This window comes from Salmo salar, chromosome ssa06 (assembly GCF_905237065.1).
Source record: "Salmo salar chromosome ssa06, Ssal_v3.1, whole genome shotgun sequence".
In the NCBI taxonomy this organism is placed as follows: Eukaryota; Metazoa; Chordata; class Actinopteri; order Salmoniformes; family Salmonidae; genus Salmo; species Salmo salar.
Genome location: NC_059447.1, coordinates 84,903,833 through 84,927,299, shown reverse-complemented (window position 1 = coordinate 84,927,299; position 23,467 = coordinate 84,903,833). Strand labels below are relative to the sequence as shown.

At 43.6% G+C, this 23,467-nt stretch overlaps 1 protein-coding gene across 1 annotated transcript; it reads left to right on the top strand.

Annotated features, from left to right (window-relative positions):
• Positions 1-1,316: 1,316 nt before the first annotated feature.
• Positions 1,317-23,336, top strand: LOC106608241 (cyclin-K). The gene is given in 11 exon segments (XM_045721096.1): positions 1,317-1,580; positions 2,132-2,358; positions 2,510-2,591; positions 3,624-3,755; positions 16,771-16,894; positions 17,130-17,187; positions 17,330-17,499; positions 19,988-20,166; positions 20,760-20,862; positions 21,472-21,728; positions 21,731-23,336. Coding segments are annotated over 11 exon segments (1,620 nt in total). The 5' UTR covers positions 1,317-1,571; the 3' UTR covers positions 22,010-23,336.
• Positions 23,337-23,467: the final 131 nt, after the last annotated feature.

The following is a 23,467-nucleotide window of genomic DNA, read 5'->3' as shown; positions in this document are numbered from 1 at the left end:
GACTATTGATGGTAGAGAGACTATTGGTGGTAGAGAGACTATTGATGGTAGAGAGACTATTGGTGGTAGAGAGACTATTGATGGTAGAGAGACTATTGATGGTAGAGAGACTATTGATGGTAGAGAGACTATTGATGGTAGAGAGACTATTGCCTCATGTTCTTGCACACAAAATTATACACATTAGTTGTGACAGGGGAAATGTATCTCCTTCCTTCAGCCAAATACAGATTTCAGGAGAAAATAAAATCGGATGATATTTTTTTACTGAAACTTGAGTGATGGGGAATTCACATTCAAGTTTCAAGTTTATTGTCCCAGAGGGCAGTTGGTGTTGCAGCAAAGGAACATAATAAACCACATTGAACATATGAATTCCACATGAATTGCAATGACATAGTTATAAGCAATTCTATGAGGGGAAAGAGTTTGAGTTTCACCATTCGAGTCAACTCTGAAATTGTGAGCACAAACACATGGCCCAATATGGACTGTTGTATTAGCCAAATCTCTAAAACGTGATTGTGCACTGTGACTCTGTTGTTTTTCCCACTAAAATTATAAAAAATTATGCAAACTCACCCATTTACCTATGAATGAATTTATTCATGCAAAGATTCATTCATGCATCCATCCATCCATTCATGATTTCCGAATGACCATTGAGCTCCTCCACGTGGAGAAGTAGCGGGGTCATCACCATTAGTAGTTCTCTCTCGCCCTCTAGTGGAACATTTTTGTCCACATTTATCACTCTATTGTGTCGTGCGTGCATAGAGAACGGTGTAATTGCAGACAGCAATTGGGGGCGTTTTCTAATATAGGCGTTTCTTGATATCAAGTTACACCTATTGACCACAGTCTCCTAACCTGCCACGCTAATTCACCTAACCTGCCACGCTCATTATCCTAACCTGCCACGCTCATTATCCTAACCTGCCACGCTCATTATCCTAACCTGCCATGCTATTTATCCTAACCTGCCACCTTAGTTATCATAATCTGCTATGTAAACAAATCATCTGTGTCTGGAAACCAACCGTCTCATAACACCGGAACTGACCACGGAAACTGACCACAAACACACCAAGAAACGCCCCGGATTTCGGTCTGCAATTACTCCCTATTCCACGCACACAACTCCTCTCACCGGCTGGACCTTGATTTAATTTTCATTGTTAATTGTATTATTTTTCTTTGAAGATATTTTTATCCATAAGATGAAGTGGGCGGAGAACAAACCACTCTACATTGTTTAAGATAGAACTTAAATATTAGTTTGAAATGATGAGTAAATGTAAAAAACAAAAACGTTTTGACAAATGTAAAATGTAGTTTTACATGAAATACCCCTGTCTACGTTTGGTTTATGTACTCTTGTCTGTATATTTCTGTTTCAGAATTTGTGCTGTTGCTCATAATAATAATAAAACCCTCACCGGCATCTGACGTATAAACAAAAATGGCGGCGCCCATGTTACAATGGAGACTGTTGTCGGTGACTAATTCAGTCGAAATATAAAACGATTATTTAATCGATTGTTGATATTGTTACGCATTATAAAGCCTACATGATAAAGGTAAGCGTCCTTCTTTTCAGATTTTAGACAACCTACGTTTGACATGCGTGTGTTTTGGATTGATTGAACGGTCAGGGAGTGCTAGCTAACGTTAGCTGAAGTTAGTTTTACCAAGTAAGTTAGCTACAGTAGCTAGCTTGCAACTTCGGCCTGAAAGGTAGTTAGGTAACGTTAGCTTACAACAACGTTATTTAGCACAAGCTTTCAACTGTGGTCAGAGAGATCAAATAGATATTGTCAAATCTGTTATTTCTTCCATGTTGGTCATCCATGCCCCTCATCCGTAAACAACTGTTAGCTACCTAGCTCTGTAGCTATAGTTAGGTCATTTAAACGTTCATTTAATATTATGAATTCAATGGCTACTACCACGACTTATTTATTAGTTTAACTTCCAAAACAGTTTCTAGCTACTGTAAAATAAGATAGATGACAACTTTAGCCAGCTAACTAGCAACCGATTTCTTCATCATATATGACAATACTTTACACCATTAATTCATGCTGTCTTCGCTGTGAATCATCCCGTTTTCATCCGCCTCCTTTGCCAGTCTTCTAGTTCAGCGGGTCCATCATCCTCTTCTCACCAGATGAAGGAAAACAACCACCCCGCCAGTGGTCAGGCCTTCCTTGACCATATCAAGCCATGCTGGTACTGGGACAAGAAGGACCTGGCCCACACCCCGTCCCAGTCTGAGGGCCTGGACCCAGCCACAGAGGCCCGGTACCGCAGGGAGGGGGCCCGGTTCATCTTCGATGTCGGGACCAGACTCGGACTGTATCCTTTTACACGCAACGTTTGACACAGTCATGTCATAGCCTCGTCATCTTGTTGATCATTTTCTGGGTGTCAGAAAGTTAGCGAGATTTTTTGATTTCACCTAAAGTAATGTAGCTTTGTCGAGTTTCACCCTTAACTCTGTCATCAGACATTATGACACCTTGGCAACAGGTATCATCTACTTCCATCGTTTCTACATGTTTCACTCTTTCAAACAGTTCCCCAGATATGTGAGTATTTTGGTAAAGAATTTTGTGTTGTGTACTGAACCGGTCACATTTTACATTTTACACAAACTCTTATCCAAAGCGGCTTACAATGCTACACTTGTACAATAATTTGCCTTCAACATTCAAAATAATTGTACACGGTCATGTTGTCAACTTCAATCTCAGTGGCGCATTCTTAGAGGTACTGCCTAATATCTTGGTATTAAATAGTGTGAGACCTGTGTATTATATATCTACAGGTGGTACTGCATAATATCTTGGTATTAAATAGTGTGAGACCTGTGTATTGTATATCTACAGGTGGTACTGCATAATGTCTTGGTATTAAATAGTGTGAGACTTGTGTATCTACAGGTGACAGGTGGTACTGCTTAATGTCTTGGTATTAAATCTTGTGAGACCTGTGCATCTACAGGTGACAGGTGGTACTGCTTAATGTCTTGGTTTTAAATAGTGTGAGACCTGTATATCTACAGGTGACAGGTGGTACTGCATAATGTCTTGGTATTAAATAGTGTGAGACCTGTGTATTGTATATCTACAGGTGACAGGTGGTACTGCATAATGTCTTGGTATTAAATAGTGTGAGACCTGTGTATCTACAGATGACAGGTGGTACTGCATAATGTCTTGGTTTTAAATAGTGTGAGACCTGTATATCTACAGATGACAGGTGGTACTGCATAATGTCTTGGTTTTAAATAGTGTGAGACCTGTATATCTACAGGTGACAGGTGGTACTGCATAATGTCTTGGTATTAAATGGTGTGAGACCTGTGTATCTACAGATGACAGGTGGTACTGCATAATGTCTTGGTTTTAAATAGTGTGAGACCTGTATATCTACAGGTGACCGGTGGTACTGCATAATGACTTGGTATTAAATGGTGTGAGACCTGTGTATCTACAGATGACAGGTGGTACTGCATAATGTCTTGGTTTTAAATAGTGTGAGACCTGTATATCTACAGGTGACCGGTGGTACTGCATAATGTCTTGGTATTAAATGGTGTGAGACCTGTGTATCTACAGGTGACCGGTGCGTGTTGTCTCTTCTTGGCTGGGAAAGTGGAGGAGACTCCTAAGAAATGTAAAGACATCATCAAGACGGCTCGGAGCTTACTGAACGACGTACAGTTTACCCAGTTTGGAGACGACCCAAAGGTGAGATGTGTCTTAGTTCATTCACTTCTCCCTCTGTCCTCTGTTTGTAGGTACAGTGAAGTACTGCTATGTTTACTGGTACACTTTCTACACGTGCTGAACCAAACTGCTGGCTTGATAATAGGCTATTTTTTTTATTTTATATTTTGTATTTTTTAGGGGGTAGATCAGCATTAATATTGCAGATACGTTGATGGAAGCTGCAATCTAATTGTCCGCATCATTTCCAATCCCCCATATATATTTTTTGTAAATATATACACAATCGGTCAAACGTTTTAGAACACCTACTCATTCAAGTGTTTTATTTGCTTTATTTTGACTATTTTCTACATTGTAGAATAATAGTGAAGACATCAAAACTATGAAATAATACATGATTTGTTTAACACTTTTTGTTTACTACATGATTCCATATGTGTTATTTCATAGTTTCAAACCCTTGAATGAGTACCGTAATTTCCGGACTATTAAGCGCACCTGAATATAAGCCGCACCCACTGAATTTAAAAAATATATATTATTTTGAACATAAATAAGCCGCACATGTCTATAAGCCGCAGGTGCCTACCGGTACATTGAAACAAATGAACTTTACACAGGCTTTAACGAAACACGGCTTGTAACAAAAATAAATAGGCTTTAACGAAACACGGCTTGTAACAAAAATAAATAGGCTTTAACGAAACACGGCTTGTAACAAAAATAAATAGGCTTTAACGAAACACGGCTTGTAACAAAAATAAATAGGCTTTAACGAAACACGGCTTGTAACAAAAATAAATAGGCTTTAACGAAGCACGGCTTGTAACAAAAATAAATAGGCTTTAACGAAACACGGCTTGTAACAATTTTTTTTTTTTTGCAGTAAACAGTAGCCTACCAAGAAAGTCATTGGTCACTATCTTCCTCCTCCTGTGCACTGAAACCACTGAAACCATCTCCTTCGGTGTCGGAGTTGAATAGCCTCAGAATTGCTTCATCCGATATTGGATCGTTTTCATTGTCGCTCTCGTCACTTTCATCCGGAGGCAAATCCCCCGCTGAGCCCTCTTCAACATGCAGCAGTCCAGCCTTTCGAAACCCGTTGATGATAGTGGATTTTTTGACAATGCTCCACGCTGTCAGGACCCACTGGCAGACTTGACCATAAGTTGCTCTTCGCATGCGGCCCGTTTTAGTGAAGGATTTCTCCCCACTTGTCATCCAAGCCTCCCACTGAACATGGAGCGCTACCTTAAATGCACGATTTACACTGATGTCGAGTGGTTGCAAATACTTTGTTGTACCCCCAGGAATCAGGGTGACAAAATGACTACCGTAATCAGAATGATGGGAAGTTTGAGAGCGCTCGATTTAATCTAAACAGTAAACAAAAAAGTTGTTTGACCTTAACCCGTTCTGCAATTTCATTGGTCTAATGAAAACTTCATGCCGCCAAAAAACTGAGCACGTCACAGAATGTTTAAAAAAAAAAATATATATATTAGCCGCGTCATTGTTTAAGCCGCGAGGTTCAAAGCCTGGGAAAAAAGTAGCGGCTTATAGTCCGGATATTACGGTAGGTGTTCTAAAACCTTTGACCGGGAGTGTGTTTATATACACAGTGCATTCGGAAAGAATTCAGACCCCTTGACTTTTTCCACATTTTGTTACGTTACAGCCTTATTCTAAAATTGATTAAATAAATAAAAATATTCAGCAATACACACACAATACCCCAAAATGAAAAAGTGAAAACTGGTTTTTAGACAGTTTTTCAAAGGTATTATAAATAAAAAAACAGATACCTTATTTACATAAGTATTCAGACCCTTTGCTATGAGACTCGAAATTGAGCTCAGGTGCACCTTGTTTCCATTGATCATCCTTTTCTACAACCTGATTGGAGTCCACCTGTGGTAAATTTAAATTGATTGGACATGATTTGGAAAGGCACAAACCTGTCTATATAAAGGTCCAACAGTTGACAGTGCATGTCAGAGAAAAAACCCAAGCCATGAGGCCCGAAGGAATTGTCCGTAGAGTGCCGAGACAGGATCGTGTCGAGGCACAGATCTGGGGAAGGGTGCCAAAAAATGTGTGCAGCATTGAAGGTCCCCAGGAACACAGTGGCCTCCATCATTCTTAAATGGAATAAGTTTGTAACCACCAAGACTCTTCCTAGAGCTGGCTGCATGGCCAAACTGAGCAATCAGGAGAGAAGGGCCTTGGTCAGGGAGGTGACCAAGAACCCTATATTCACTCTGACAGAGCTCTAGAGTTACTCTGTGGAGATGGGAGAACCTTCCAGAAGGACAACCATCTCTGCAGCACTCTACCAATCAGGCCTTTATGGTAGAGTGGCCAGACGGAAGCCATTCCTCAGTAAAAGGCACATGGCAGCCCGCTTGGAGTTTGCCAAAAGGCACCTAAAGACTCTCAGACCATGAGAAACAAGATTCTCTGTTCTGATGAAACCATGATTGAACTATTTGGCCTGAATGCCAAATTTCACGTCTGGAGGAAACCTGGCACCATCCCATTGGTGAAGAATGTTGGTGGCAGCATCATGCTGTGGGGATGTTTTTCAGCAGCAGGAACTGGGAGACTAGTCAGGATCAAGGGAAAGATGAACAGAGCAAAGTACAGAGAGATCCTTGATGAAAACCTGCTCAGGACCTCAGACTGGGGGCGAAGGTTCACCTTCCAACAGGACAACGACCCTAAACACACAGCCAAGACAATGCAGGAGTGGCTTCGGGACAAGTTTCTGAATGTCCTTGAGTGGCCCAGCCAGAGCCCGGACTTGAACTCAATCAATCATCTCCGGAGTGACCTGAAAATAGCTGTGCAGTGACGCTCCCCATCCAACCTGACAGAGCTTGAGAGGATCTGCAGAGAAGAATAGGAGAAACTCCCCAAATACAGGTGTGCCAAGCTTGTAGCCTTATTCCCAAGAAGACTCAATGCTGTAATCATTGCCGAAGGTGCTTTAACAAAGTACTGAGTAAAGGGTCTGAGTACTTATGTAAATGTCATATTTCCGTTTTTTGCCGTTATGGGGTATTTTGTGTAGATTGATGATAAATATTTTATTTAACCAATGTTAGAATAAGGCTGTAACATTTCAAAATGTGGAAAAAGATGGTCAGAATACTTTCTGAAGGCCCTGTATATACTGTACCGGAGTGAGGGAGTGATAGACAAAGCTGCATGTGAGCTTGCATTTTTCAACATGTTTTTTTTTTAACAAAAAGATAGATTTGGAGTTAGATAAACTTGGATTTTCCGACAGGGACATGTACAGGATGCTAGCCTCCACAACATAACCTTCACTCCGATTCAAAACTCGAAACCTACAACCTAATTTTGGACAAAATTACCTGGAAGGATTACTACTACCAAGGATTCCTTTTTCTAAGCTATACAGAGGGTGCTCTGGCAAACATACAGCAGAGACCTGAGGACACCATCCAACCTGGAACTGAGACAGACCAGATACAACTTCCGTTAGCACTGAGGTGTGAAGTGAGAGTTGTTGAAGCCTTTGAGCCCAACATGTCAGGCGTCTCACAAGCCCTCTCCCGCTGTTCAGAGACCATCCACTGGCATTTTCTACAAATCTGTCTCCAGAAATAAAAGCTTCTCCCAAGTGGGTGTTACACCTACTCCCCTCGCCTCCAGCACACACGCACTGTTGGGGCGAGTGACTCTGAACTTAAAATGGCTAGCCCCAAGTCATCATTTTTTTGTTGCTATTTGCCTGCATGCTTTGTTGTCTATGAACTTTCTTTACCCAACCGTGGGACAGACTGTTTGTTCCCACACTCGGGACTCTGACTCTCTATTGGTTACACAGACTTTTAGCCTCCCATCCCATTCTAACCACCTCTCGCCAGCTTTGTATTCATGTTACCTGATGAAATTGGTGTACAATATGATCTTGTTGCCATCTCATGCACATTCTGATGTCATAAATCAGCACTGTAGAGCTCTCCCTGTCCTCTGCCGTGCCCTGATTGTATTACTGCTGCTGATATCTGGAAATGTGCATGTACACCCTGACCCATCTACTGTTGCTAGCCCCAATTCTGACTTGTGCTCTGATATGTGTTTCACTGATTTCTGCTCTCGTAAAAGCCTGGGTTTTCAGCACGTTAACACTAGAAGCTTATTACCTAAAATGGATCAATTGAAAGTGTGGGTTCACAGCTCCAATCCAGATGTGTTGGTCAGTACTGAGACGTGGTTAAGGAAGAGTGTTTTGAATACTGATGTTAACTTTTCTGGTTACAACCTTTTTCGGCAAGACAGATCTTCCAAAGGTGGGGGAGTGGCAATCTTTACCAAGGAACACCTTCAGTGCTCGGTTGTCTCCACCAAGTCTGTCCCCAAACAATTTGATTTGCTGGTTTTAGGCATTAAACTTTCAAATAGCTCTTTGTTGACTGTTGCTGGGTGTTATCATCCTCCATCAGCACTGGTCTGCACCCTACCTGCCCTAAGCTCTCTCCTGGCCCCTTACACTAAGTCTGAATTTGTCCTGCTAGGTGACCTAAACTGGGACATGCTTAAACTACCTGAGCAAGTCCTAAAGCAATGGGACTCCCTAAATCTTTCTCAGATTATTACCAATCCCACAAGGTATGACTCCAAACACCCAGAAAAGGCTACTCTCCTCGATGTTATCCTCACAAATAATCCTGATAGGTATCAGTCTGGTGTTTTCTGTAATGACCTTAGTGATCACTGTTTTACAGCCTGTGTTCGTAATGGCTGCTCAGTGAAACAACCTGTCCTGATTTGTCATAGACACTTGCTAAAAAACTTTAATGAGCAAGTCTTCCTTCATGAACTGGCCTCTACAAAATGGTATAGGATCAGCTCTGTCGAAGACGCTTGGACCTTCTTTTTTGATATTTTCAGTGGGATTGTTAACAAACACTCCCCCATAAAGAAAATGAGAATTAAAAACAGGTTCAGCCCCTGGTTTGACCGTGATCTTGTAGAGTTACTCCACCTCAAGAATTCCATTTGGCGAAAGGCTCGGCACACGCATACTCAGGCTGACTGGCTCTCGTTCAGGCAAATTAGAAATACGTGCACTCAGGCTATCTGGAAGGCCAAAGTTAGTTACTTTAAGGAGCAGTTCTCTCTGTGGGTTTAAACCCAAGAAGTTCTGGAAAACGTTTAATGACCTGGAGAATAAACCTTCCTCCTCACAGCTGCTCATGTCCCTTAAAGTTGATGATGTGGTTGTTACTGACAAGAAGCACATGGCTGAGCTTTTTAATCACCACTTCATTAAGTCAGGATTCCTATTTGACTCAGCCATGCCTTCTTGCCCGTCCAACATTTCCTTATCTCCCACCCCTTCTAATGCGTCTAGCCCCGATGCTCCTCCCTCTTTTCCCCCTGCCCCCTACAAAGTTTCTCCCTGCAGGAAGTCACTGAGTCTGAGGTGCTAAAGGAGCTCCTTAAACTTGACCCCCAAAAATATACCTGGGTCAGATAATTTAGACCCTTTCTTCTTTAAGGTTGCTGCCCCTATCATCGCCAAGCCTATCTCTGACCTTTAACCTGTCTCTCCTTTCTGGGGAGGTTCCCATTGCTTGGAAGGCAGCCACGGTTCGTCCTTTATTTAAAGGGGGAGATCAAGCTGATCCTAACTGTTATAGGCCTATTTCTATTTTGCCCTGTTTATCAAAAGTGTTGGAAAAACGTGTCAATAATCAACTGACTAGCTTTCTTGATGTCTATAGTATTCTCTCTGGTATGCAATTTGGTTTCCGCCCATGTTATGGATGTGCAACCTTAAAGGTCCTCAATGATGTCACCATTGCCCTTGATTCTAAGCAATATTGTGGTGCTATTTTTATTGACTCGGTCAAAGCTTTTGATACGGTAGACCAGTGGTTCTCAAACTCTTTATAGTCTCGTACCCCTTCAAACATTCAACCTCCAGCTGCGTACCCCCTCTAGCACCAGGGTCAGAGCGCACTCAAATGTTTTTTTGCCATTATTGTAAGCCTGCCACACCACACACACACACACACACACACTATATGATACATTTATTAAACATAAGAATGAGTGAGTTTTTGTCATATCCCGGCTCGTGGGAAGTGAGCAAGAGCTCTTATAGGACCAGGGCACAAATAATAACATAATAATAATAATAATAATAATAATAATTTGGCTCTTTATTTAGCCATCTTCCATATAAAATCTTATTTGTTCATCAAAAATTATGAATAACTCACCACAGGTTAATGAGAAGGGTGTGCTTGAAAGGCTGCACATAACTCTGCAATGTTGGGTTGTATTGGAGATAATGTCTTAAATCATTTTCCACACAGTCTGTGCCTGTATTTAGTTTTCATGCTAGTGAGGGCTGAGAATCCACTCTCCCATAGGTACATGGTTGCAAAGGGCATCAGTGTTTTAACAGCGAGATTTGCCAAGGCAAGAAACTGAGCGCAGACCTATCCAGAAATCTGGCAGTGGCTTCTGATTTACATTTACATTTAAGTCATTTAGCAGACGCTCTTATCCAGATTTAAATTCAATTTTGACAGAACCGCTTGTTGCAATTTCGATGAAGCTCTCTTGTTCAGATATCGGTAAGTGGAATGGAGGCAGGGCATGAAAGGGATAACGAATCCAGTTGTTAGTGTCATCCGTTTCGGGAAAGTACCTGCGTAATTGTGCACCCAACTCACTCGGGTGCTTCACTATATGACATTTGACATTGTCCGTAAGCTTGTTAATTTGCACACAAATCATACAATGATGGAAAGACCTGTGTGTTGTCCTTGTTAATGCAGACAGAGAAGAGCTCCAACTTCTTAATCAGCCTGAAGTTTGTCCCGCTCATTGAATATATACTGCTCAAAAAAATAAAGGGAACACTTAAACAACACATCCTAGATCTGAATGAAAGAAATAATCTTATTAAATACTTTTTTCTTTACATAGTTGAATGTGCTGACAACAAAATCACACAAAAATAATCCATGGAAATCCAATTTATCAACCCATGGAGGTCTGGATTTGGAGTCAACACTCAAAATTAAAGTGGAAAACCACACTACAGGCTGATCCAACTTTGATGTAATGTCCTTAAAACAAGTCAACATGAGGCTCAGTAGTGTGTGTGTTCTCCACGTGCCTGTATGACCTCCCTACAACGCCTGGGCATGCTCCTGATGAGGTGGCGGATGGTCTCCTGAGGGATCTCCTCCCAGACCTGGACTAAAGCATCCGCCAACTCCTGGACAGTCTGTGGTGCAACGTGGCGTTGGTGGATGGAGCGAGACATGATGTTCCAGATGTGCTCAATTGGATTCAGGTCTGGGGAACGGGCGGGCCGGTCCATAGCATCAATGCCTTCCTCTTGCAGGAACTGCTGAAACACTCCAGCCACATGAGGTCTAGCATTGTCTTGCATTAGGAGGAACCCAGAGCCAACCGCACCAGCATATGGTCTCACAAGGGGTCTGAGGATCTCATCTTGGTACCTAATGGCAGTCAGGCTACCTCTGGCGAGCACATGGAGGGCTGTGCGGCCCCCCAAAGAAATGCCACCCCACACCATGACTGACCCACTGCCAAACCGGTCATGCTGGAGGATGTTGCAGGCAGCAGAACGTTCTCCACGGCGTCTCCAGACTGTCACGTCTGTCACGTGCTCAGTGTGAACCTGCTTTCATCTGTGACGAGCACAGGGCGCCAGTGGCGAATTTGCCAATCTTGGTGTTCTTTGGCAAATGCCAAACGTCCTGCACGGTGTTGGGCTGTAAGCACAACCCCCACCTGTGGACGTCGGGCCCTCATACCACCCTCATGGAGTCTGTTTCTGACCGTTTGAGCAGACACATGCACATTTGTGGCCTGCTGGAGGTTATTTTGCAGGGCTCTGGCAGTGCTTCTCCTGCTCCTCCTTGCACAAAGGCGGAGGTAGCGGTCCTGCTGCTGGGTTGTTGCCCTCCTACGGCCTCCTCCACGTCTCCTGATGTACTGGCCTGTCTCCTGGTAGCGCCTCCATGCTCTGGACACTACGCTGACAGACACAGCAAACCTTCTTGCCACAGCTCGCATTGATGTGCCATCCTGGATGAGCTGCACTACCTGAGCCACTTGTGTGGGTTGTAGACTCCGTCTCATGCTACCACTAGAGTGAAAGCACCGCCAGCATTCAAAAGTGACCAAAACATCAGCCAGGAAGCATAGGAACTGAGAAGTGGTGTGTGGTTACCACCTGCAGAACCACTCCTTTATTGGGGGTGTCTTGCTAATTGCCTGCAATTTCCACCTGTTGTCTATTCCATTTGCACAACAGCATGTGAAATGTATTGTCAATCAGTGTTGCTTCCTAAGTGGACAGTTTAATTTCACAGAAGTGTGATTGACTTGGAGTTACACTGTGTTGTTTAAGTGTTCCCTTTATTTTTTTGAGCAGTGTAGTTGCGGAGAGTCCCTGTAATCCTAGATTCAGATCATTCAGGTGTGAAAAAACATCACCCAGATAGGCCAGTCATGTGAGAAACTCGTCTTCATGCAAGCGGTCAGACAAGTGAAAATTATGGTCTGTAAAAAGTTTAAGCTCGTCTCTCAATTAAAAAACGTGTAAATACTTTGCCCGTTCATAACCAGCGCACTTCTGTATGTTGTAAAAGCGTTACATGGTCGCTACCCATGTCATTGCATAATGCAGATATTACACGTGAGCTCAGGTGCCTTGCTTTAACCATTTTCACCGTAGTGTCCAAAATGTCTTTCAAGCGGTCAGGCATTCCCTTGGCAGCAAGAGCCTCTCGGTGGATGCTGCAGTTTAACCAAGTGGCGTCGGGAGCAACTGCTTGCATGCGCGTTATCACTCTACTATGTCTCCCTGTCATGGCTTTTGCGCTATCAGTACAGATACCAACACATCTTGACCACCAAAGTCCATCTGGTTTCCAGTGGTTTGCAGAAGAGGATGTCTTCCTTAATTGACCCCCCATAAATGTAGCGGAGCTGTGCCAGGCCCGCCACGTCTGTTGACTCATCCAGCTGTAACGCATAGAATTCACGGGCTTGTATGCGAAGCAGTAATTGTTTCAAAACATCTCCTGCCATGTCATTGATGCGTCGTGAAACAGTGTTGTTTGATGAAGACATTGTCTGTATAGTTTTTTGGGCCTTTTCCCCCAGCATTGTCCCAGCCATATCTGCGGCAACAGGAAGAGTTAAGTCCTCCACAATAGTATGGGGCTTGCCTGTCCGAGCTACTCGGTAGCTCACCATATTAGAAGTTTTCTAGCCACAATGTACTGTGCGTACCTCTGGGGAATACCTGCGTACCCCAGTTTGTGAATACTTGCGGTTGACCATTTCATTCTTGTGGGCAGGCTAAGAAGTATTGGTGTCTCTGAGGGGTCTTTTGCCTGGTTTGCTAACTATCTCACTGAGTGCGGTGTATAAAGTCGGAACATCTGCTCTCTCAGCCACTGCCTGTCACCAAGGGTGTACCCCAAGGCTCGATCCTAGGCCCCACGCTCTTCTCAATTTACATCAACAACATAGCTCAGGCAGTAGGAAGCTCTCTCATCCATTTATATCTTATACTCAACTGGCCCCTCCCCGGAATTTGTGTTAAACGCTCTACAACAAAACTTTCTTAGTGTCCAACAAGCGTTCTCTGCCTTTAACCTTCTTCTGAACACCTCCAAAACAAAGGTCATGTGGTTTGGTAAGAAGAATGCCCCTTTCCCCACCGGTGTGATTACTACCTCCTGAGGGTTTAGAGCTTGAGGTAGTCACCTCATACAAGTACTTGGGAGTATGGCTAGACGGTACACTGTCCTTCTCTCAGCACATATCAAAGCTGCAGGCTAAGGTTAAATCTAGACTTAGTTTCCTCTATCGCAATCGCTCCTCTTCCACCCCAGCTGCCAAGCTAACCCTGATTCAGATGACCATCCTACCCATGCTAGATTACGGAGACATAATTTATAGATTGTCAGGTAAGGGTGCTCTCGAGCTTCTAGATGTTCTTTACTATTCGGCCATCAAGTTTGCCACCAATGATCCTTATAGGACACATCACTGCACTCTATACTCCTCTGTAAACTGGTCATCTCTTTATACCCATCACAAGACCCACTGGTTGATGCTTATTTATAAAACCCTCTTAGGCCTCACTCCCCCCTATCTGAGATATTTACTGCAGCCCTCATCCTCCACATACAACACCTGTTCTGCCAGTAACATTCTGTTAAAGGTCCCTAAAGCACACACATCCCTGGGTCGCTCCTCTTTTCAGTTCACTGCAGCTAGCGGCTGGAACGAGCTGCAACAAACACTCAAACTGAACAGTTTTATCTCCATCTCTTCATTCAAAGGCTCAATCATGGACACTCTTACTGACAGTTGTGGCTGCTTTGTGTGATGTATTGTTGTGTTTGCCCTTTGTGCTGTTGTCTGTGCCCAATAATGTTTGCAACCTTCCTACCATGTTGTTGTGTTGCTGCCATTGCTATGTTGTTGCCTTGGGTCTATCTTTATGTAGTGTTGTCTCTCTTGTTGTGATGTGTGTTTTGTCCTATACGTGTAAAAAATATATTTTTAATCCCAGCCCCCGTCCCCGCAGGAGGCCTTTTGCCTTTTGGTAGGCTGTCATGGTAAATAAGAATTTGTTTCTTAACTGACTTGCCAAGTTAAATAAATAAAAAACTGTCAAAGGTTTGGACACACTCATTAAAGGGTTTTTCTTTATTTTTACTATTTTGTACATTTTAGAATAGTGAAGACATAAAAACGATGAAATAACACCTGCAATCATGTAGTAACGAAAAAAGTGTTAAACAATTCTAAATATATTTGACATTCTTCAAAGTAGCCACCCTTAACCTTTGACAGCTTTGGCACACGCTTGGCATTCTCTCAACCAGCTTCACCTGGAATGCTTTTCCAACAGTGTTGAAGGTGTTCTCACTTATGCTGAGCACTTGTTGGCTGCTTCTCCTTCACTCTGCGGTCCAACTCATCCTAAACCATTTCAATTGGGTTGAGGTTGTGTGATTGTGGAGGCCAGGTCATCTGATGCAGGTCATCACTCTCCTTCTTGGTCAAATAGCCCTTACACAGCCTGGAGGTTTGTTGGGTCATTGTCCTCTTGAAAAAAAATGATACTCCCTTTAAGTGCAAACCAGATGGGATGGCGTATCTCTGCAGAATGCACACCTGTTAATTTAAATGCATTCCAGTTGACTACCTCGTGGAGCTGGTTGAGAGAATGCCAAGAGTATGCAAAGCTGTGAACAAGGCAAAGGGTGGCTACTTTGAAGAATCTCAAATATAGACTATCTGGATTTAACACTTTTTGGTTACTGCATGATTCCATATGTGTTATTTCATCGTTTTGATTTCTTCACTATTATTCTACAATGTAGAAAATAGTAAAAAATAATGAAAATCCCTTGAATGAGTAGGTGTCCAAATGTTTGACTGGTACTGTGTGTGTGTACAGTATATATAATTACACACCTTTTAAAAAAAAAATATTTCCTTTATTGTTTTCCACTCACCCTACCATCCCTCCCGTAATTGGAGTAAACTAATGAACAACAACACTTAGGCTTTTACTTCCTGGTTATACAGGACACGATCTATTTTACAATAGTTATATTTTGTTTTTAGTCTACCTCTCCCATCTATTTCTGATGTCCATCCAGTTTGATTTGTATTTGCCATATATTTTTAACTGTGCTCTTTCACAGAAGTTCTGAACTTATATACATTTTACAGACGCCGTATGTTTTACAGTTGTTATCTTGTTGTTATTAGTCCCACCCTTCAGCTCCATTCAACCCCTCTCATCCATCTCTTAACACCATCCATTTTGGATTTCTATTTGTCATATATTTTTCAGCTATGCTGTGATGCTTCACAAAAGTTCTGAACCTTTCTATTCTCAGTTTCTACAGATTGTAAATTATATCAAAAACATTTTTGGGCTAAAATAATTATACTATTGATTGTTTTGACTGATTTTTCAAATCACCCAGTATTGCTATCTGTAGAATTATCTGTAACTCCAGGTAAATGTTACAGTTCTTCATCCATTCCTGGACCTGTGACCAAAAACAACCTACATATGGACAGTACCAAAATAAATGATATAATCATTCTGTCACTTTGCAGCAAAATCTGCAGAGCTGGGAAGGTTGTATCCCCCATATCTCAGCTTATCTCCCCCTTATCTCAGCTCACTGGTCACCATAGCAGCACCCACCTGTAGCACGCGCTCCAGCAGGTATATCTGTCTGGTCACCCCCAAAGCCAATTCCTCCTTTGGTCGTCTCTCCTTCCAGTTCTCTGCTGCCAATGACTGGAACGAACTACAAAAATCTCTGAAACTGGAAACACTTATCTCCCACACTAGCTTTAAGCACCAGCTCTCAGAGCAGCTAACAGATCACTGCACCTGTACATAGCCCATCTATAATTTAGCCCAAACAACTACCACTTCCCCTACTGCATTTATTTATTTTGCACCCCAGTATTTCTACTTTGCACTTTATTCCACTACAAATCTACCATTCCAGTGTTTTACTTGCTAGATTGTATTTACTTTGCCACAATGGCCTTTTTTGCCTTTACCTCCCTTATTTCACCTCATTTGCTCACTTTGTATATAGACTTATTTGTCTACTGTATTATTGACTGTATGTTTGTTTTACTCCATGTGTAACTCTGTGTTGTTGAATGTGTCGAACTGCTTTGCTTTATCTTGGCCAGGTCGCAATTGTAAATGAGAACTTGTTTTAAACTGACCTACCTGGTTAAATAAAGGTGAAATAAAATTTAAAAAATTCTAAAAAATAAAGATATAAAAAATTATATTGTTGGCAAGAATTTTGTTTAATAGCCTATACTTTTCACATTGTCCTTTTCAGCACAGTTCACAGCTTGGTTTGATAGTAATGTGAAAAGCCCTTGTGTGTTTCCTTACTTTACACTCTTGTTTGGGTCCGGGGCTGTATCATAGGATGTTCGCCATCAACAGGAAGAGGTTATGGTGCTAGAGAGGATCCTGCTACAGACGATCAAGTTTGACCTGCAAGTGGAACACCCTTACATGTTCCTCCTGCGATACGCCAAGCAGCTCAAAGGTGTGAAAGGTGGTGTTTCTATCTTAGTTTGACTTCATTTCCAACTGTCATCTCCAAGTCTTTATGTTGAAGTAGTTAGTAGTATCCTATAAGCTGTCTCCTCTCCAAACAGCACTAGTGAGTCATGTTTTTTGACCTTGAAAACATCCAGGTCCTGTCTTGGCAACACCAGGCAATGATGTGTCCCTCTTATGCAATTGTGAAAAACAGCATTTCTTTTTTTTTTTCTCTCTAGGTGACAAAACCAAAGTCCAGAAGCTGGTGCAGATGGCCTGGACCTTCGTCAACGACAGGTGAGCCAAACATAACACAGTAGTCCTTATTTCCTGTTTCCTGTCACCTTCTCATCTTACAATGTTCATTGAATAGTATTGTAGGACTGTATTTAGCTCCACATCTAAACGGTTCTCTCTGTTCCTACCTCTCTCTCTCCAGCCTGTGCACCATGCTGTCCCTGCAGTGGGAGCCAGAGATCATAGCTGTAGCAGTCATGTACCTGGCTGGACGGCTGTGTAAGTTTGACATCCAGGAGTGGACGTCCAAGCAGTCTTCACGGCGATGGTGGGAGCAGTTTGTCCAGGACGTCCCAGTGGAGCTGCTAGAAGGTATGACGTCAAGATTACGTCTTCGTCTCTTTGCATTGTTACACTTCCCTGACACACATTTTAAGACAGGGACACCCAAAAGCCCAGTCTTGCACCATTTTTAAAGCGTCTTGACCGGCTGCATCACTGCTTGGTATGGCAACTGCTTGGCGTCTGGGGCGGCAGGTAGCCTAGTGGTTAGAGCGTTGGGCCAGTAACCGAAAGGTTGCAGGATCGAGTCCCCGATCTGACAAGGTAAAAATCTGTCATTCTGCCCCTAAGTGTGATTGCAATTGCGTCGTCTGTGGACCTATTGGGGCGGTAAGCAAATTGAAGTGGGTCTAGGGTGTCAGGTAGGGTGGAGGTGATATGGTCCTTGACTAGTCTCATGAAGTGCTTTGAGAGACTAGTCAAGGACCATATCACCTCCACCCTACCTGACACCCTAGACCCACTCCAATTTGCTTACCGCCCCAATAGGTCCACAGACGACGCCATCACACTGCACACTGCCCTAACCCATCTGGACAAGAGGAATACCTATGTAAGAATGCTGTTCATCGACTATAGCTCAGCATTCAACACCATAGTACCCTCCAAGCTCATCGTTAAGCTCGGGGCCCTGGGTCTGAACCCCGCCCTGTGCAACTGGGTCCTGGACTTCCTGACGGGCCGTCCCCAGGTGGTGAGGGTAGGTAACAACATCTCCACCCCGCTGATCCTCAACACTGGGGCCCCACAAGGGTGTGTTCTCAGCCCTCTCCTGTACTCCCTGTTCACCCACGACTGTGTGGCCATGCACGCCTCCAACTCAATCATCAAGTTTGCAGATGACACTACAGTGGTAGGCTTGATTACCAACAACAACGAGATGACCTACAGGGAGGAGGTGAGGGCCCTCGGAGTGTGGTGTCAGGAAAATAACCTCGCACTCAATGTCAACAAAACCAAGGAGATCATCGTGAACTTCAGGAAACAGCAGAGGGAGCAGCCCCTATCCACATTGACGGGACAGTAGTGGAGAAGGTGGATAGTTATAAGTTCCTCAGCGTAGACATCACGGACAAACTGAAATGGTCCACCCACACAGACAGCGTGGTGAAGAAGGCGCAGCAGCGCCTCTTCAACCTCAGGAGGCTGAAGAAATTTGGCTTGTCACCAAAAACACTCACAAACTTTTACAGAAGCACAATCGAGAGCATCCTGTCGGGCTGTATCACCGCCTGGTATGGCAACTGCTCCGCCCATAACCGTAAGGCTCTCCAGAAGGTAATGAGGTCTGCACAATGCATCACTGGGGGCAAACTACCTGCCCTCCAGGACACCTATACTACCCGATGTCACAGGAAGGCCAAAAAGATCATCAAGGACAACAACCACCCGAGCCACTGCCTGTTCACCCTGCTATCATCTAGAAGGCGAGGTCAGTACAGGTGCATCAAAGCTGGAACCGAGAGACTGAAAAACAGCTTCTATTTCAAGGCCATCAGACTGTTAAACAGCCATCACTAACATTGAGTGGCTGCTGCCAACATACTGACTCAACTCTAGCCACTTGAATAATGAAACATTGATGTAATAAATGTATCACTAGCCACTTTAAACAATGCCACTTTATATAATGTTTTCATAACCTACATTACTCATCTCATATGTATATACTGTACTCCATACCATCTACTGCATCTTGCCTATGCCGTTCGTCCATCACTCATTCATATATTTTTATGTACATATTCTTATTCATTCCTTAACACTTGTGTGTATAAGGTAGTTGTTGTGAAATTGTTAGGTTAGATTACTTGTTAGATATTACTGCATGGTCGGAACTAGAAGCACAAGCATTTCGCTACACTCGCATTAACATCTGCTAACCATGTGTATGTGACCAATAAAATTTGATTTGAACAAGGCAGTTAACCCTCTGTTCCACCGGTAGGCCGTCCATTGTGAATAAGAATTTGTTCTTAAACTGACTTGCCTAGTTAAATATTCAGTTAAATAAAATAAAACGTATATGATCTGTACAACACTGGGGCTGAGCTCCCTGCCATCCAGGACCTCTATACCAGGCGGTGTCAGAGGAAGGCCCTAATAATTGTCAGACCCCAGCCATCCCAGTCATAGACTGTTCTCTCTACTACCGCATGGCAAGCGGTACCGATGCACCAAGTTTGGAACGAACAGGACCCTGAACAGCTTCTACCCCCAAGCCATGAGCCTGCCATAAATAGTTAACCAAATAGCTACCCGGACTACCTGCATTGACCCTTTTTGCACCAACTCTTTTGAATGATCACATACACTGCTGCTACTGTTTATCATGTTGCATAGTCACTTTATCCCTACTTATATACGTATGGTGTAATGGTTACAAGTTCTGCTCATGTTCCTATTCATCCCTTAACGCTAATCAGCATCTAGGAGAAATGAAAACAATTGTATCTCTGTCCAATCTGTACAGGCACATCATACCTAACCCCTGTCCACTGCTGTCATCTCGTCCTAGACATCTGTCACCAGATCCTGGACCTGTACTCCCAGGGGAAGACCCCCATCCCCCCGGGTCTGGAGCAGGAGACCAAGCAGAGAGGACCCCCCCAGCCTCCAGGGGGTGTCCCACTACCCCCTCCACCCAAGAGGAACTCCCCCCAAGGCAGCCCCCCACGCCATCCGAAACGCCCACATGTGAGTGATGGCAGTGTGTCTTTGTATTTGTCAGCTGGTGACAAATGCAATTTCATTTTCTGTGGATCATTAATGTTTAATTATTGAATGTGTCTGAGTAGTATCCATGACTAACACAATAGGTAATAGACAGGCACATAAACGGTATAAACGTTATATTTAGAAATACTGACAGTATGATTTATAACTAAGTTAAGTATAACTATAAGAAATCTAAGATGTGTGAAATAAATGATATCCAGCTCTGGGCTCCAGCTATGCATCTGGTTTGCTAACCTGCTAACTAAGTGGCTCTATGTTAAGATCAAGCTTCATGGTCACAGCAGAGACATTCAAACCCCTCCTGGATCAAGATCCCTGTTGCCTAAATAGTTTTGTGCGTAATGGCGCCCCCCTGTGTGCACATTCTGTAATACCATGCACCCTGGTATGGTACATTGACGGTATGACAATGTGGGTACTGCACAACCCTAACAGATAACCCCCGACAACAGCTTATGTGTAGTTGGTGGTTTTCATTCCTCAAGTGGTCTAAAGTTGAACGTGTGTGCCTGCTTGAAGCAGCAGAGTATTCTTTCTTTCTGTTTTGTCAGAGTTCTCCAAAAGAGGAACCCAAACCTCCAGAACAAGTAGGTTCTAAGATTCCACGGTTGGAGAGCCCTATGCCCCCCCTGCCCGCTTCTCAACCGCTGCCTGGTGAGTGTCGTACTACTCAGCAGGTTACTCATCATAACAGCAGTAGCTAGTGATCATCTGTATCCCCTCAGAGAGAATCTGGCCTGTTGTCATATGATTGGATGAAGTGGCATCTTTATTTTGTCTGTTTTTATTGATGGCCATGGTTTTAGTGAGAGGCTGCTTCGAGCACAACGGGCCTTCTTAGAATCCTGGTTATGTAACTAACAGTCCAGTCAGAACAGACCACCCTCTCCTTACCTCCTGCCCTCAGACCAATCTGATTACTGCTTCAACTTGTTAATGAGCACTTCACAGGAAGTGTGTAGTCTATCTATAGGATTACTAGGAATTCTTTACAGTTTTAAAGTGACAGTTGGGTCTCTAAAGGGCTGTCTCGTTGAACAGGAATGTCAAAGCTTTCAGCACTATGATTAGGATTGTGTTTAGTGGAAATGACCTTACTTCACTTCTCTCTTTCTCTCTCTCTCCCCCCTCTTTCTCTTTCTCTCTCCCCTCTTCTCCCTCTCTCCCCTCTTCTCCCTCTCTCCCCTCTTCTCTCTCTTTCTCTCTCTTTCTCTCTCTTTCTCTCTCTTTCTCTCTCTTTCTCTCTCTTCTCTCTCCTCTCAGATCATAAGGCTCCTCCAGTGCCTCCTGAAGCTGAGCCAGCCGCGGGTAGCGAGCCCGTTCCCCCTCCCCCGTCTCACGCGCCACCCCCCCACCAGCCCCCTCCCCTGCCCCACCGCCCCCCTCCTCCTCCTCCCTCTAGTTACATCATGGGAATGTCCACCTCTAGCTCCTACATGTCAGGGGAAGGCTTCCAGAGCCTTCAGTCTATAATGAAGACAGGGGAACCGTCCTACGCCCCCATGCCCCCCAACTACGGCCCCCCATGCCCTATCACCCTCACGTTTACCCTAACGCCCCACCCCCAGGACCCCCACCCAGCGCCTACCCACCCCCCAACCTTCCCCCTCCCTCCCCGGCCTACCCTCCACCAGGCTACAACTACCCTGAGTACCCCCCTCCACGCATGCCCCCAGGACACGGGGTGCCACCTCCGGGGATGGGCATGCCTCCTGGGGGTTACCCTCCACCGCCAGGCCAGCCCCAGGTGCCCCTGCCACCCCCTGGCATGCCAATGAACCGTGGGGGATGGATGAGATGAAAGGAGGAGTGGTGGAGGAGAGAGGGAAAGAGAGAGAAGGATGGAAGAGTGAGAAGTAGAGGGATGTCTGAAGCTAACAGTACACTCCCTGTTGTGCAGAACTTTAGCTGGGTCGTGTTCATTAGTCACCAAACGGAAGAAACTGACTACTGAGGGACTACCTGCACTTGTCCAATAAGAAATGCTAATTTTCGTTTCTGTTGCAAAACTGTTTGATACTGTGTCCTAATGAATACAACCCTGGAGTCCACTGGAGATGTCAACAAACAAAGGATTTTACCTCAGAGAGCCATGTCTGTTGTTCTACAGTGTCTTGGCTGCTTGTGGAATCCCAGACATGTAAAGGTTACGAATCCCTGGAATCTGTCCTGCTATTCTGTAGAGATTCTATCAGTTCCACATTCCAAGTGGTTCCTTTTGAGAAAGACGAGGAAGATAATATTGAAGTCTTGACATGGTTGAACATATTTTGAGACGCACTGAAAGGAAATACAATTTATATTTAGACTGAAGATTCGAATGATGCTATAAAACCTGCTTGTTTTTGCTTTAATTTTTTTAGTCTGCATCGAAAAAGGATATATTTTCAGTACTGTGGTAACTTTACCCTGTGTGTATGTGTGTGGAGAACAAGTTGGGTTTATCGAAGAAAATACCAAACACATTTTTGTCTTTTTATTTAGCTGTGTGCATATTGGTTGGACTGGATGTAACCTGTATTATATCAGTAATAGCACTTCCACTGTTAATCATGAGCTGAAAGACATCAGTAACTCATATCTGGCTGTGAACAGCCGGTGGACCCTGGACAGGCAGGACTAGTGTTTGTACATGATAAAGTTACTAGGTCTTTTTACACAGCTCATATCCTTAGTTAATCAGGCTTTACTTTAAGACAATTGCGTTCTCCCTCCCTTCACACCCACACTTGCTTTTGTGTCTCACAGGCACTCGGGATAATAAAATAGAAAGTATAAACTAGTGTTGTCTGTGTTGAATTAGTCTAGTATGTGTTACCATACTGCCTAGACTGGTTCATCGTGTGCGGACTCCTGGTGATTGAGGCTAGTGGTGTGTGTTTGTTCAGAACAGTGTTTGTTCTTGACAGTATTAAGGTCAGGTCAGGTTCAAATTGTCTGATTTACAGGTCATGACCTTACTAACAGTCAGTTTAACTGTTTTGTCTACTGACACCCCTCACCACAACCACACATTTACTGACCAGTGGCTTAAACTGTACCTGTGTTAACTTTGTTTTCCCCAATACCTTTAATCCTTTGAAATGTTATTGTTTTCTCAGCAAAATACAGTACATTCAATAGCTTTACCAGCAGAGGGCAGATTTGCTCAAGTTCTGAATTCATTTTATTTTGTCATTTAGCAGAAGTTCTTTTCCAGAGACTGACAGGAGCAATTAGGGTAACGTGCCTTGCTCAAGGGCACATTGGCAGATTTCAC